This window comes from Alligator sinensis, unplaced genomic scaffold, assembly GCF_000455745.1.
Source record: "Alligator sinensis unplaced genomic scaffold, ASM45574v1 scaffold859_2, whole genome shotgun sequence".
Classification (NCBI taxonomy): domain Eukaryota; kingdom Metazoa; phylum Chordata; order Crocodylia; family Alligatoridae; genus Alligator; species Alligator sinensis.
In genome coordinates, this window is record NW_005843448.1 from 79,315 (window position 1) to 93,146 (window position 13,832).

The following is a 13,832-nucleotide window of genomic DNA, read 5'->3' on the forward strand; positions in this document are numbered from 1 at the left end:
CAGGGCAGGGCAAGCCTGTCCCCAGACGCTCCCAGTGGTCCCGGCTCCTGTGCAGCACCTGGTGGGTGAGACTGCAGGGGATCTGCTGCAAGGACGGGGCCAAGGGGCCTGGCAGAGCCGCAGCAGGGCTTGCACCCCCAGAGTGAAGGGAATGGGTGCTGCCAGGTTGCCCCAGGGCTGGCCGGTCTCCCTCCCACGCCTGCGCTGGGTGGGCAGGGGGCTGCGGGCTGGGAGTGAGGGGCACCGGCAGGGCGGACGGGGCATGGGGTTGCAGGTTGGGAGTGAGGGGTGGGAGGCAGGGGGCTGCGGGTCAGCAGTGAGGGGCACCAGCAGGGCTGTAGGGGGTCAACTCCCACCCCCAGCCCCAAGCAGATGGGGCACTGGCTGGAGCCGCAGGACGGGGCACCCGGATGCCTGGGTCCCACCTGCCACTCCGCCATGCTGAGCCTCCACTTACCTTAGCTGCATCGTGGCTCCTGCACCCCTTTGATGGCTCCGCGGGGCCCATCGTCTGCAAGCTGCAGGCGCCTCGAGACAGGGCCCACGGATTTCAGCTGTGACCAGGGCTGGTCGCCTGTCCCTGGCTTCTGGATCCGGCCTCGGGCATCTCTGCCGTGCCCCAGCCTAGCTCAGGGCAGCTGGGTGGGGAGAGCGGAGGGCGCGGGTGCAGTGGCAGGAGGGGCTGAGGGGCCTGGTCCTTCCCCACCCCTGGATGCGGCCACTTCTGGGGTGGAGCAGGAGCTGGGGCGGCCCTACCCCGCACGGGGGCTGGGCAAGCCAGGCCGAGGGCATGTGCTTGGGACACTAATTAGCAGCACTAATTGGGGATGCGTGGAGATCTCGGCCCCCCTCAGCCACCTCGTGCCCAGTGGCCTTGGGGGAAGTTGCTGCTACATCCGTGCAGGGCCTCAGCTGCCGGCGCAGGCCGGAGTCAGGCCCACGTGGATGTGCGGCCCCTGAGGCCTCGTGCGGCTCCACGAAGGCGAGCAGGTGGGCGAGGAGATGCCATGTGTGTGCAAGCAGGGATTGTAACACGAGACTGAAGTACAAGATGGCCAGGAGTTGGCCCCGGTGTGTGCATGTGTGCACACACGTGCACATGTACGGGGGGGGTAACAGGATGCTAAACTACAAGATTGCCATGGGTTGATGCCAGGGAGTGTGCACACATGCATGTGCACACGTGCATGTGTGTATGCTGTGTGTGTATAAGCAGGGAGGGTAACATGGGAGGCTGGACTACAGGATGGCCAGTAGCTGGCCCGAGAGTGAGTGAGTGAGTGTGTGTGTGTGTGTGTGTGTGTGCGCGCGCGCACACGACTGCATAAAATACAGGAGGCTGAACGACATGCATGCTGTGGGTCAGCTCCAGAGAGCATGTTTATCTGTGTGTGTTTGCACGTTGTGTATGTGTGGGTGTGCAAGCAGGGAGGGTACAAAAGGAGGCCGGACTACCTGCCCTGCCCAAGTTAGTGTGCGTGCGTGTGCAAGCAGGGACTGTAACACAGGAGGCTGCATTTCAGAATTGCCATGGGTTGGCCACAGTGTGCATGCACAAGTTGTGTGTGTATGCGTGCATACTGTGCGTGTAACCAGAGGCTGCAGTGCAGGAGCCGGCCCCAGGGGAAAGGATGGGCTGGAGCCTGTGCCCGTGCCCCAGGCAGAAAGGAAGGGGTGGGGAGATGAGCGGCGCGGCCGCGGTCGCGGCTCAGCCTTTGAGGCCCAGCTCCTGAACCCAGTGCCTCGGGCAGGGCCCGGCTCCGGGTGCAACGTCTCTCGCACACGCGCAGCTGGACCCGTGCGAGACACTGCCACGAGCCCTTGTTTCTAGCTTTGTTCCTGGACCATCCGAGCAACAGCCACCCGCTGCGTTGATACGGGAGGCCGCGGGCACCAACATCCTGCTGCTACCAAAGGTCACGGGTGCTGCAGAGCCCAGGCCAGGCCGTGCCCCGCCCCTGCTGCAGAGGAAGGCAAAACCCTCCAGTGCAACCAGTCTGAGCAGGGGGGAATCCCTTCCTGCCCCAGTGCAGCAGCCTGAGCGCAGGGGCAAGACCCTCCTGCCAGGACCCTACGGGGTTGGTGCCAGCAGATGAAAGAGCAGGTTGTGTGTAGGGGGGGCCCACAAAGAGTTAAATAAAGCCGCAGATATAAAACCAACAGCCGGAGTCGGGGGCTGCCGGGAAGCTGCTCCCAGCGCTACAGAAAAGCACCAGCCCCGACGATTTCCAAGCCCCCGCTGGTGCCAAGAACGGAGCCGGCAGCGAGAGCGATGGCAAGAGCCTTGGGGCCGGCTCGTTTTCTGCCCACCCCAGGAGCTTCGAATCAGAGGGGGCTGCCCCGTAAAATGGAGAGAGATCCGGCGCCCAGCCAGGAGAGGGGCACGTTATATAGGGACGGGTGCCGGCCGCGGCCTGGTCCCAGCACGGATGCCAGGATGCCTCAATTACTCCCTCATTACTGAACAGCTGGGGTCTGATTAGCTCTCAGAAGACATTTGTGCTTCTCCAACCAGGATCTGGCCACGTGCCCCCCTCGCACGCCGGTCTCCTCTCCTGCGGGGTCGAGACGGGTTGCAAATCCCGCGTGCTGTTTGCCCGTGCGGTCACGGGCGGGTCCGTGGCCCAGGCGGGGGCTGTTCCCCCGTGAGCGGAGCAGGCCACGCACGGGGTTTGTTTGTGGGGCGGTTGTTGCAACCGGAGTCAGGCCCGTTTGTTAGCGGGGAAGTGTGGGCCGAAACCCGCCAGGTCAAACTAGAAGCCTGCCTGGAGAAGGAAGCGTAACGATCGTCAGGAGAAGCTTGACCAGGAGGTCCCAGGACTCGGTGCGGCCACGGCTGAGTCCTGGACGAGGCTTTTGGTGGCGCACGTTTCCCCGATAGCGTTTGCCCTTAGTGCCGGAGGCTCCCGAGAACTGAGGTTTGGAAAGAAAACCATGGAGCCGCAGCGTCCTCTTAGAGCTGTATTTAAGTTATTTTCCGAACAGTTCAAATAAAATAAAATAATCATAATTAAAAAAAAAAAAAATGTATATATACCACACGGTTACCATGAGCCTAGCTCGAGTGGACATTAGTACATGAACTACACATCACCGGAACGGCATCACGAAATCCAAAGCACTCATTACGGAGGGACCTAGAGAACGACTAGAGCGGAGGAAGAAACGGAAAACCGACGGGGCCGTGCTCGCTCGTCCCCCCCAGCACGAGCTGGATGCGGCGCGGCTGGGGGTCGGTGTGTCGGAGGGGTGGCGGGCTCCCGGGACAGCCGGACGCTTGGGGTGGCCGACGTCTTCTTGCGCTGCGTTGTTCTGCAGGTGGGGTTGGCAAAGGGCAGCCCCCCGCACGGAGGCAAAGCAGCGGTGAGACTCCCGATCCAGCCCCCTGCTCGGGCTGGGATGCGACGACCAGCCCAAAAGCGTCGGAGCTGGAACGGAGCCGCTCCGTGGGCCGAGCAAGGATCCGAACGCGCCGCAGGGAGCTCGGACGGACGGGAGAGCAGAGGATTGGGTCCCTTCTCCAGCCCTGACAGCTTCGTGCAGGGCTCACCTACTGCCAGGTTGGAAGTACCTTTCGGCGGCGCGGGGGCCATGGGGGAAGCACGCTGCTGTCGAGGTTGCTGTTGCTCCGTTGAGCGGGAGGGACCCTGCTCTGAACCCCAGCCGGCAGGCAGGAAAGCCGGAGAGGCCGCCGGGAGGTGTCCTCCCTTCCCGGAGAAGCGGTGGGCTGCGGGGAACAGGAGGGCAAAGCTCAGCACGTTACATGCATCATGCCTGCCACATGGGGAGCCCCCGGGGGAGCTCACTCCTGCTCCTGAGACTGGGAGGACCGAAGGCCACGCGCCCATCAGCTAATGCCAGGAAACACCGGTTTCTGCGGGGCTCCAAATTCCCCTCTCTCCCACGCTTGTGTCCTTCCCAGCCAAGGGCACAAGTTGGGGTCGGCGTGTTTTCAGCGTAGTCTCCCCATCGTATGGGACAAACTCCTCTGACCTCTTACGCCCCTTGCAACTGCCCTCGTTAACTGCGGGCCTTCAGGTCATCGGCAATGCTCCTCACCCTCACCGGTCAGCCCAAGAACAAGTGCTCACTAAATACGACCTGAAAGGGGAGGAAGGAAACCAGCGGGCAGTCGGGTGACGGACCTGGTGCTGAGCACCCATCAGGCTGATTGTGGGGCAGCCAGGGCCCGGGATGGGAGAAACAGGCATGTTGCTTGAGCGTGCAAAACTCAACGTGAAAGATCCTCTCTGTGCAAGAAGGAGCAGGGCGGAGGCGACAGGGCAGGCCAAGCCGTCTTCCACGTCAGAACCAGGCTCGGAGCATTTCTTCACTTGGGGAGACTGGAGGTGTCCGCTCGTGAGCCCCGAACCCCTCCGCTCTTGCAGGCAGGCCCATCCCTGAAAGCCAAGGGGGGAAATGGAGCTGCGTCCCGCTGGCCCAGCAGTTCCCAAGCTGCCCTTCCCTGCTTGGATATTTTCAAATGGGGTTGCTTGCAGCAACGCAGCCAGCCGCTGCCTGTTGCCCTCGAAGCAGGGCTGGGAGTCGTGATGGACTGTCCTGCTCTCCGTCTCACGTCTCCCTCGTGGTCAAGGCGGCTGGGAGCTGCGGGACAAACAACAACGCGGATGCAGTGGAGGCGTTTCGATTCAGAAGTCCACGGGCGCGTCTAGCTCCTTCTCGCTTCCTTTCTGTGCTTTGTAAAACCCTTGTGTGTCCTCCAGCCCAGCTGGGCATCATTCGTTGAATCCATCGCAAAGCCTCACCCCTGCACGGGGACGGTGAGCGGGGAATTGAGGAGAGCCGCCGTCTCTCAACACAGAGGCCTACTTACCAGGCGATTTCTTCGATGCTGACCAGAAAAGCAGAGCTGTGGCCGATTCGGGTTCAAGTCAGACCAGCTCACTTCATCACCCTTCGTAGACATCGGAGAATCATTCAGCTTGCGAGGAGCAGGAATTCGCTCTCTGGCGGTTTGGTCTCTAAGTACCCTGACATCGCCCCTTCTCCAGAGACAAGCATCACGGCCTCGGGCCAAAACAGACTGCAGCATTTGCACTGTACCTTATCTATACAGCAGTTAAACATCCCTGGTACCTCTTGAAACACATTGTTGGGTGTCCAGATGAGCAGCGGGGCTGAGCCGAACCACGATGGTTCGCTGTGTCTGGCCAGTTCCAGGTCTTCCGAAGTCTTGGAAACAGAAAGTCACTGCCCAGAGACCCAGGTGAACCACGAAGATCCCCTGTAGCATCCACAGAGTTGCTATTTTCTAGTGCAACCTGTGACCGAAGGACAGAGGTGGACGAGAGATGCGGGGCAAGGAAACACTGTTGTGACTGCAGCTGTCGCCGTATACATGATGCCCACGTGCTACCAGGCTGCAGACGGAGCAATGGTGGGGGCCACAGGAATGACATTCAAGTACAGCCAAGGACAAGACTGTGCCCTCCAGGCAGTTGGGAACAATTTGCGATGTAAACGCAACTCCTTCAATACCCCCCGCCTAGACGGACCAGGGTTGCAGGGTGTCCGACGACTGCGACCAGTCAGTAAGGATTGCAAAGTCCACCCCAGAGAGAGGCATCAAGGGAGAGCGCTTGGCTTGACGCAGAAGTCCTGCGTCTCTGCGGGCTGGGGTCACTGCCAAGGTCACCGAACAGAGGTGACTTCCTTTGTGCTTCCTACGACAGCAGCTCAAGCGCGGGGGCAAGGGGAGCGAGTGCCGCTGTCTGCACTGGACCTCGCCAGCGCTGATATGGTATCTGGGCCCTCTGAAGACGCGTGGGTGTTTCTGCCAGCACTGATTCTCATGCTGTCTCTTAGGGCTGTTCTGGGAGCACCGTTCTCCACGTCTCCGCCGTCGTCTCCTCCTTTGGGGGACTTCTGGCTGCTGCCAAAAGGGTGCTGGCTACTGGGACGCATCTTCAGGGTCTGTGGGGCCAGTTGCTTACCTGACATCACCGGTGGAAACGCGGTTCCAAAGCAGGGCGGCAACCAGACTCCTGGCAAGGCAAAGCCGATGGGGACATGCACGTAACAACCTCCCAGGTGCAAAGCGCCAAGCTCAGAGGGGGCCAGATGCTGCTTCCCTCCCCTCCACCCCCACAGGACAAAGGGCCCTTCGTCCTCAGCGCTGGCAGGACGGGTTCACGTCTGCGAGGGGAGCGAAGGTTGCTCCATGCCGGCAGCGAGAGACCTGGCCCTCCTAAAACTGCTCCAGGGTAATCTGTCAGCCCCTTCGCCGCGGCTGGAATGACTGCGGAGATTATTTCTGCTTAATCTTTCCTGATCCAAGCATGAGGCCCTCTGCGATTCCTTTCCCGGCTGCAGTGGGGGAACGCGCGGTGCCCTCCGGCTGCACCGGCCCGAGACGTGGAGAATTGCTGCGTGCCCGTCGCATCAGAGGCGTTTTGATTCTCGCAGGTCTCAGCTGGAGTCGGTCCTGCTGTCAATTATCCCTTGCTCCTAACACCGCAATGCCGGGTGTGTGAAAAGCTGAGGGCACGTGCTGTGCTGGCTAGGGGCTCGTGCGGCTCGCCGGCAAAGGCAGGCCACGGCCCTGTATAAGCCGACAAGAAAACGCACCCATCTGCCTTTGCCGGCTGGCGGCATTGCTACCATTGGCCCCTGTCCAAACCCGGCCAGCCGCGCTGCACGTGCAGAGAGCGCACCACCGCATGCAGGATGGGGCCAGCTCCTCTAAGACTGACCCGGTGGTGAAAGCAGTGGGGAGAGGGGGTGCATGGAGGGCTCGGGAAGGTGCCAGCCTCTGCTCCCGGCTGCAGCCTCAAGCATCTCCCTGAATAACAGAACAAGTTACAAGCCAGGCGCAAAGCGCTGCCTTTGGGGTACAACCCGTGGGAGTTCAAAGCAAACCAAGCCTGTGCTAGGGTACAGACCATGCCTTCACCAGCGAAATACTGCCCTCAGGTCATCTCCCCCTGCCTAGAAACTGCATCCCCCCCACCAACCCTCCCAGGAAGAGTGCTCTGGACTCGGGCAGGCTTTGCCGGCCGTCCTGCAGGGCGCCGGCCACACGACACGCAGAGGAAGCTCGTAACACACATGCAGCCTCCTCAGGTTCGAGAGACGGGCGAGAGCGGAAGGAAAGATACTGATGTGGTTCATCCAAGGGGGTGAATTGCAGGCACCCGCTTTCTCCACCCAGACAGATCCGCAGGCAGCCATGGACAAACACAGCGGGGACTCGGGTCTCCTCTTGGGCATCGCTTTAGTTGCTCTTCGGAGTCAGGTGCGAGATGCTCTTATCAAAGACTGATGATGATACCTAATTATATCTCCAAGCAGCAGCCCCTTCCCCAGCCTCCTGACCCGGCAGCGACTCTCTCTGCAGGGTGCCCAGTGACAATGATTCTTCTGCTTAAGAGCAAAGCAACGAAGACTGGCAACACCTTAAATATTTTTATAGGACATCTGTGCCTGCATCTAGAGAGGGAAAAGCGGGAGGTGGGGGGAAAAGGGAGAAAGAAGAGGGGAGGTTTAAAAATGTTAATCGTTCATGAAAGATAAGAGACGTCTTCTGATATAGCAGCACTTTAGCAGTCGGCCGCGCTGAGCAGACCCTGTCTGAGATCGACCGCACGCCAACTTTGTTCCAGAAACGAGTCTGAGAGCCTCTTTCTTCAGCAAGGATTCGTTACGTGGAGAGTTCATTTGTCCTGGCATTGGCAGATAATTTAAATACTGCAGCTTAAATGAGTCCTGGGGGGGGAAAAAAAAAAGAAAAGAAGCAAGGGGAGGTTTCCATTCCCTCCTCGCCATTGTCCGGATAACCTGTGCTTGCTACCGGTGCTTTGTGAGGGGGTAGAAGGAGCTGGGCTGACAGCTGCAGAGTCCAGGATGAGCTGTGGCATGGTGCTCCTCATGGGTACCATGCCTGGGAACAACCTTGCCAGCAACGGGCCGATGCTTTGCCTGTTTTCTGAAGTTGCTAACAGCAGCCTCGAGTGCAGCGCGCTCGCTAACCGCAGCAAAGAGTCCTCGGCCCCCGAACCAATGCGCAGCCCACAGCTCACAGATCAAACCCAGCTACACAACCGCTTGGGTGTAGATTCAGGTCCCCTCCGTAACAGTCTCAGAGCGACAGCGCTCTTGTGTTACAGCTCAAGCAGCGGTTCTCAACTGGGGCACACACCACCTCGCCATGCCTTGAGATCCTCTTACGGGTGTCTGCGCAGTATCAGCACCACGAGGAGTGCAAACACCTGTCCACAAGAGCAACCCTGAGATTCCCAGTAGGGATCCAGTGTGTCAAATCTGGATCTGGTGCGTCAAACCTCTCCTGCCCTGCTGTGTCTGTCTGAGCTCTCTGCAACAGAAGAATGGCTTTAGTATTTTCCTGCTGCCAAAAAACACAAGGAAAGCAAAGAGTTGGCATTTTCCGGGGTGGTCTTCAAAGTTGAGAACCACTGGGCTAGCAGGAAAGCACTGGCCAGGCCATGTGTTGTGCCAAGGCTGATGGCAGTTTTACTAAGAGGTTAGATTACAGATTTATATAGGATGGTTCAGACAGGGCTGATCCTGCCTCAGGCAGGGGTTGGACTAGATGTGACCTCTGCAGGTCCTTCCAGCCCCACTTCTCTATGATGTCTATGATCCTAGATGCCTACACCACATGTGGCTAGACTGGGCCTTGTTAATAAATACTGCCCATAATATACTCCCATGCAATTAGGCCAAACTCAGCCTTCAGCTCCTCAAGCACTGGAGACATTCCTCATCCTACACTGCTCATCCCCAGCCGGCTGCGGGGAGGATGGTGTGGTTGCTACCTAGGAGGGAAGGAAACTGATACTCCATGGCTAAACCCTCCTGCTTGAGGACAACGGCCCCATGACAAGCTTGTTGTTAAGCACCCACATCCCCTTGTTAAGCACCAGATGCTCCCTTGCCTTTCATTTCTGGATGCTGGTGGCAGCTGGTTTAATTGTGGGGGACGCCGGGCAAGAGGGAAACTGTTTTTCTGCAGTGCTCACAGGAGCCACTTGCAATACATACACATCCTAGCATGCAGCCCCTGATCTAAGCTACCAAAGCAATCCACTCACTGCCAGGATGCACCAGCTCCTGGCCGCCCAAGGGCCTGGACACATGATGCTGAACGTGTGACATCCAGTCTCATTTACAATGGGTATGATGGCAGGGTCCAGAGAGGACAGAGCACCAGCTATTATCCATGCACCAGGCTACAATGACCACCCTTTGCCATTAGTTGTGGGAGAGCAGGTCACTGCCCACCTGCCTCGGGCGAATGGCTAACGTGGGACAGAGCTGCCGACACATGGCTGTGCCTTATCTCGGATTTTTCTCAGGCTAGTTCCACACCGCATTCAAGAAGGCTGTAGAGCACGTGTTCACTTCTTTCCGGGGGCAGTCGTTCACATGCGGGATGGATCGCAGAGGAGCAGCCTCAGTGGCAGAGAAAGCCCTTGCTCACCGGGTAGAGAGAGCAGATGGTGGAAAGAGCAGGGCACGGCAGGGTGAAATCCTGCCCCTGCCACTGTTACCTGGCACTAGCTCTCAACCTTTTTGGCCTAAAAGGAGCCCCTCCGTAACCTTTCTGAATGTAGAGTCCAGCTAAGTAATTCTCGGCCGGATGCCCTACATTCAGGACCGTTACGGGGGGCTTTGAGGCTGGCCTAGCTTGTCCCTCCAACCAAACGCTCACCACCCCCGGGGCCACGGCTTTACCTGTGCAAGTGTGAGGTACGGTGTAGCGTTGTTTATCTGGAGATGTAGGTGTATGTTCTGGAGGGGGAGCGGGTCGACTCTGCTTGGGCGGCCGGGTCGTTCAGGAAGTCCCAGATGAGGATCGTGTCGTCGTGCGAGCTGCTGACGATCTGGAACTCGTCAAACTGGAGGCGAAAGACTCTCCCAGAATGCTCCTGAACGGGAGGTTAGAGACACCGCGTGTTACTTGACGTACCGCCTGGGAACGCCCAGAGAGGCTTGAGTTTGGGGGGGTGATTGGTTTTTCGGCGCAAAGCCACTGGGTGCATATGACCTGTGGCTGGGGCTGGGAATTCACCCCACCGTATACAGTGGAGGCATTACCTCCTATGCCCCGGTACATATGCCCTGGAGAACAAGTCGAGCTGTCCTCACAGTGCAGCTCAGCTCTGCTTTATCCTCTTATCTCCTACTACACAGCTTAGCATTAACTCTGGAGCATTTCCAACGGCGGCATGCTAGAGCGGATCAAGAGACAGTTCCGCGATCGGTCCGGGGTCCCCGTCCAGCGCTGGTGCTACGGCCGAAAGAGGGAAGGGATGAAACTGGAGGAGACAAAGGGGACGGTGGTGAGATGTCCACCGATCCAGCAAAGATTGCACCTGAATACGAACAGGGAAATGGCTTTCTCGATACGGGGTTGCGTTCTGGGTCTGAGAGGCTGAGTGGAAGCAGCCTGGCGATTTGGCAGAAGTTCAAGCTGTTATTAACAGGCAGCAACGGCCAGATCCTGGACACCGTAAGGCACGTGCCTCTATGCTTTCGCTGCGTGCTGGCGACTTGCTATCGGTGCTTCCTGCTGCAGTGGCTTTCCCAGTCACGGAGAAACATAAAGCAGGAAAGGCTGCTCCTTCTATCTAGGCTTAGCACATGGATAGCTCTGTTATGCCCTCTACGGGGTCAAAGCAAGCAGGAAACCTGGAAACTAAGAGATATTCTGTTTACTGCAGCTCTTTTGAAGAGGGCTAAATAAAAGATTGCCCCACTACATGGCCATAAAGTAAAAAGGGAAACCCCAGAGAGGGGGGCCACCTCAAAGGGGTGGGCAGTGAGAAAATAAGCCTTCAAATGCCTGGAGATACGGCAAGGTCTTTCAGAGCTGTTTCAGGACGATCTCTGTACACGAACCAGACCTGTAAAGCCAAGGAGGCTGCTTGCAAGACAAAGCACCTTTGGGGGTGGAAAAATATTCTCACTGATTAAAAAAGCATCCACTCCCGGGGCCGTTCCCTATATTCTAGTGGGAAAGGAGTTTCCCGAATCGAACTAGGAGCCCCTGTCATTTTGCTGAGACGCCGTTCACAAGACGCTGAAAGAAACCGAGCGTCTTTTTAAAGACTGTTCCAAAAAACCTATTTTTTCAACCCTGCGTTTATGAAGTCAGAGGCACGTGCCTGAAGTTTCTGCGCCCGATCGTCGCGCTTGCCCCTTGCTGTCACGGGGAGAGCCCGTGTGAGAGGCCTACGTCGCCTCGCAAAGCCCAGAAAACCTGCCTCCCTCAGCCGGGAGTGGAAAGCCGGAGCAGGCTGATTCTCAGCCTAGAAAGCACTGTTAAGCTCACGCGGCTGCTGCTCCATCTAAAGGAGGGGAAAAAATGCGAGGGAGCTGGCATGCGGCGAGCATTCGTTATCTGTGGACTTTTCCCCCACTGTTTGAAAACTGAACACAAACAGTGGGGGGCTGGCGATGTTCATTGTGCAGCCAGGTTTAATTTGGGAAGCGGAGGGAAGGCGGGTGGGGGGGTGGAGCCTGGGTAAGTGGATGCAAAGATGCCCTGTTGTCACAGATGTGAAAGCTCTTAAAACAGACACACTTCAACCCACCCTCCTTCCCCTGCTCAGTCCTCTCTGCTGCTCTCAGGCTGGGGGATTTATTGGCAACTGCTCCCAGAGTCTTACAACAATTTCCTCCCATGATTTCTGATGGATGACACAATTAGCTGGGGCACCCAGGATGTCCGTAGCTGGAGAAGGCGGGTGGAATGGCACTAGTTAAATAAAACCTCCCGGGTCTGCGGGCACACGCTGCGCTCAGGGTTTAAGCCTGGTATGCGATCAGTGCTGCTAATTGCACTGGAGTCTCCCGATGCTTTGGGTACGTAGCTGGCTGAAAGGCGACGGAGCGGTTTCCATGGGCGTGAGTCAGCCCGCTCTCTGAAAGATGCCTTTCAATGCCTTCCCATGGACTGTCTGGCTCTCGAACCCTCGCCCTGTGGTCTGGGGAATCAGCCACTCGCTCTGCGGCAGGTTTATGGTGAAGGAAGGGAACGGTCACTGGGCCCATGGATGGGAGCAGGCCGGATGAATGCTAATGCCACCGAAGCCTGAGCTTTCCACCCCTATGAAGGCTCCCAGGCTCCTTTATATTTCGAAGGGAGTCAGGAGCTGGGCTGGAAGTTGCTTAAACACAGAACAGGCATGACCAGTGCAGCAGCTGGCTGGGCTTCCTATGGCTTCTGGCTCAAGTGTTTCAGTCCAGACTGGGGGGGTGTCACCTTTATGGCCTAGTCTACCCCGGCATTTTCTTAACCCATTCCTAGATTCTTTATCAATGATGTGGACATTGGTATCAGAAGCGGACTGGCCAAGTTCACTGATGACACCAAACTCTGGGGTAAAGTGACCACCACACCTGAGGGTAGGATGATGATCCAGGCCGACCTGGACAGGCTCAGAAAATGGGCGGATGAAAACCTGATGGCGTTCAACACCGATAAATAGAAGGTTCTGCACCTTGGGAAGAAAAACCCGCAGCATGCTTACAGGCTTGGCAGTGCTACGCTCGCTAGCCCCACGGCCGAAAGAGACTTGGGGGTCGTGATTGACCACAAGATGAATACGAGCCACCAATGTGATGTTGTAGCTGGTAAAGTGAGCAAAACTCTGGCTTGCATCCATAAATGCTTCTCTAGCAAATCCCAGGATGTCATCCTCCTGCTGTACTCGGCCTTGATGAGGCCGCAGCTGGAGTAATGCATCCAATTCTGGGCTCCACAATTTAAAAGGGATGTGGAGAAACTTGACAGCGTGTGCTCCTGCCAGTGGGAGGGGGTCAGATTAGATGATCTGTTCAGGTCCCTTCTGACCCCAAACTATTATGAAACTATGAAAGTCCAGAGGAGAGCCACACGCATGATCAGAGGGCAGGAGAACAGGCCTTATGAAGAGAGGCTGAGAGCCATGGGAGTCTTCACCCTGGAAAAGCGCAGGCTCAGGGTGGACCTGGTGGCTGCTTATAAGTACATAAGGGGTGTGCATCAGGATCTGGGGGAACGCCTGTTCCCCAGAGCACCCCAAGGGATGACGAGGTCAAATGGTCACAGACTCCTCTAAGACCATTTCAGGCTGGACATAAGGAAGAACTTCTTTACTGTCCAAGCCCCCAAGGCCTAGAACAGACTGCCGCCAGAGGTGGTGCAAGCACCTACTCTGGACTGCTTTAAGAGACATTTGTATGTTTATCTTGCTGGGATCCTCTGACCCCAGCTGACTTCCTGCCCCTGGGGCAGGGGGCTGGACTCGATGATCTTCTGAGGTCCCTTCCAGCCCTATTGTCTATGAAATCTATGAAATTCCCGTACAGCCAATGTGGCTCAATGCTAAAAGTGGGAGCAAGAGGAGAGCAGGTCTGCCCCAGAGCCCTTCTCCCACCACCAGACTGGCAATGGGCATCCGTGGTAGACAGAGCGATGTGACAACAGGCAAGGTCCAAGGCTGGGGGCAAGGGGGTCAGGGTCTGTGATCCATCCTGCCCTTGGCTTCAGCTTCCAACAAGGGGCAAGTCAACAGCAGCCAAGCTGATGTGTCTGCTCTCCCCCGGCTAAGGGCGGTGAGACATTTCACTGCAGGAACCAAGGGCAGGAAGTCTGCCCTGCCAAGCAAGGCAGACATGGGGGCGGACGAAACCCAGACCTGGACTTTGTTAGTTGCTCAAAACTCAGCAAGAAAAATGGAGGGAGTTCCCTGCACCCTGAGGTCTAATCCCCACCTTTTAATATCTACTGCCTATAGCAGTCACAAGTTGGGAGACGGCAGGACAGGAGGAAGGTTCAGACTCTTGGGACAACCAGAGGCATGTAC

At 57.5% G+C, this 13,832-nt stretch overlaps 2 protein-coding genes across 3 annotated transcripts in view; both read right to left on the bottom strand.

Moving 5' to 3' along the window:
- LOC102381113 (solute carrier family 2, facilitated glucose transporter member 9-like) overlaps positions 1-671 on the bottom strand; it is a 13,245-nt gene extending 12,574 nt beyond the window's left edge. The window contains exon 1 of the mRNA XM_006038737.2: positions 458-671. Coding sequence (XP_006038799.1) covers positions 458-508 — 51 coding nt within the window. The 5' untranslated portion in view covers positions 509-671. The remainder of the gene's footprint in view (positions 1-457) is intronic.
- A 2,258-nt stretch (positions 672-2,929) lies between these two features.
- LOC102381867 (F-box/WD repeat-containing protein 1A) overlaps positions 2,930-13,832 on the bottom strand; it is a 43,081-nt gene continuing 32,178 nt past the window's right edge. The window contains exons 11-12 of one of the 2 annotated variants that reach the window (XM_025195265.1): positions 9,715-9,908; positions 2,930-7,449 (exon numbers count right to left, since the gene is read on the bottom strand). In XM_025195265.1, coding sequence (XP_025051050.1) covers positions 9,747-9,908 — 162 coding nt within the window. In that variant the 3' untranslated portion in view covers positions 2,930-7,449; positions 9,715-9,746. Of the gene's footprint in view, positions 7,726-9,714; positions 9,909-13,832 lie in introns of both variants that reach the window. The other variant, XM_025195264.1, reaches the window with a different exon arrangement.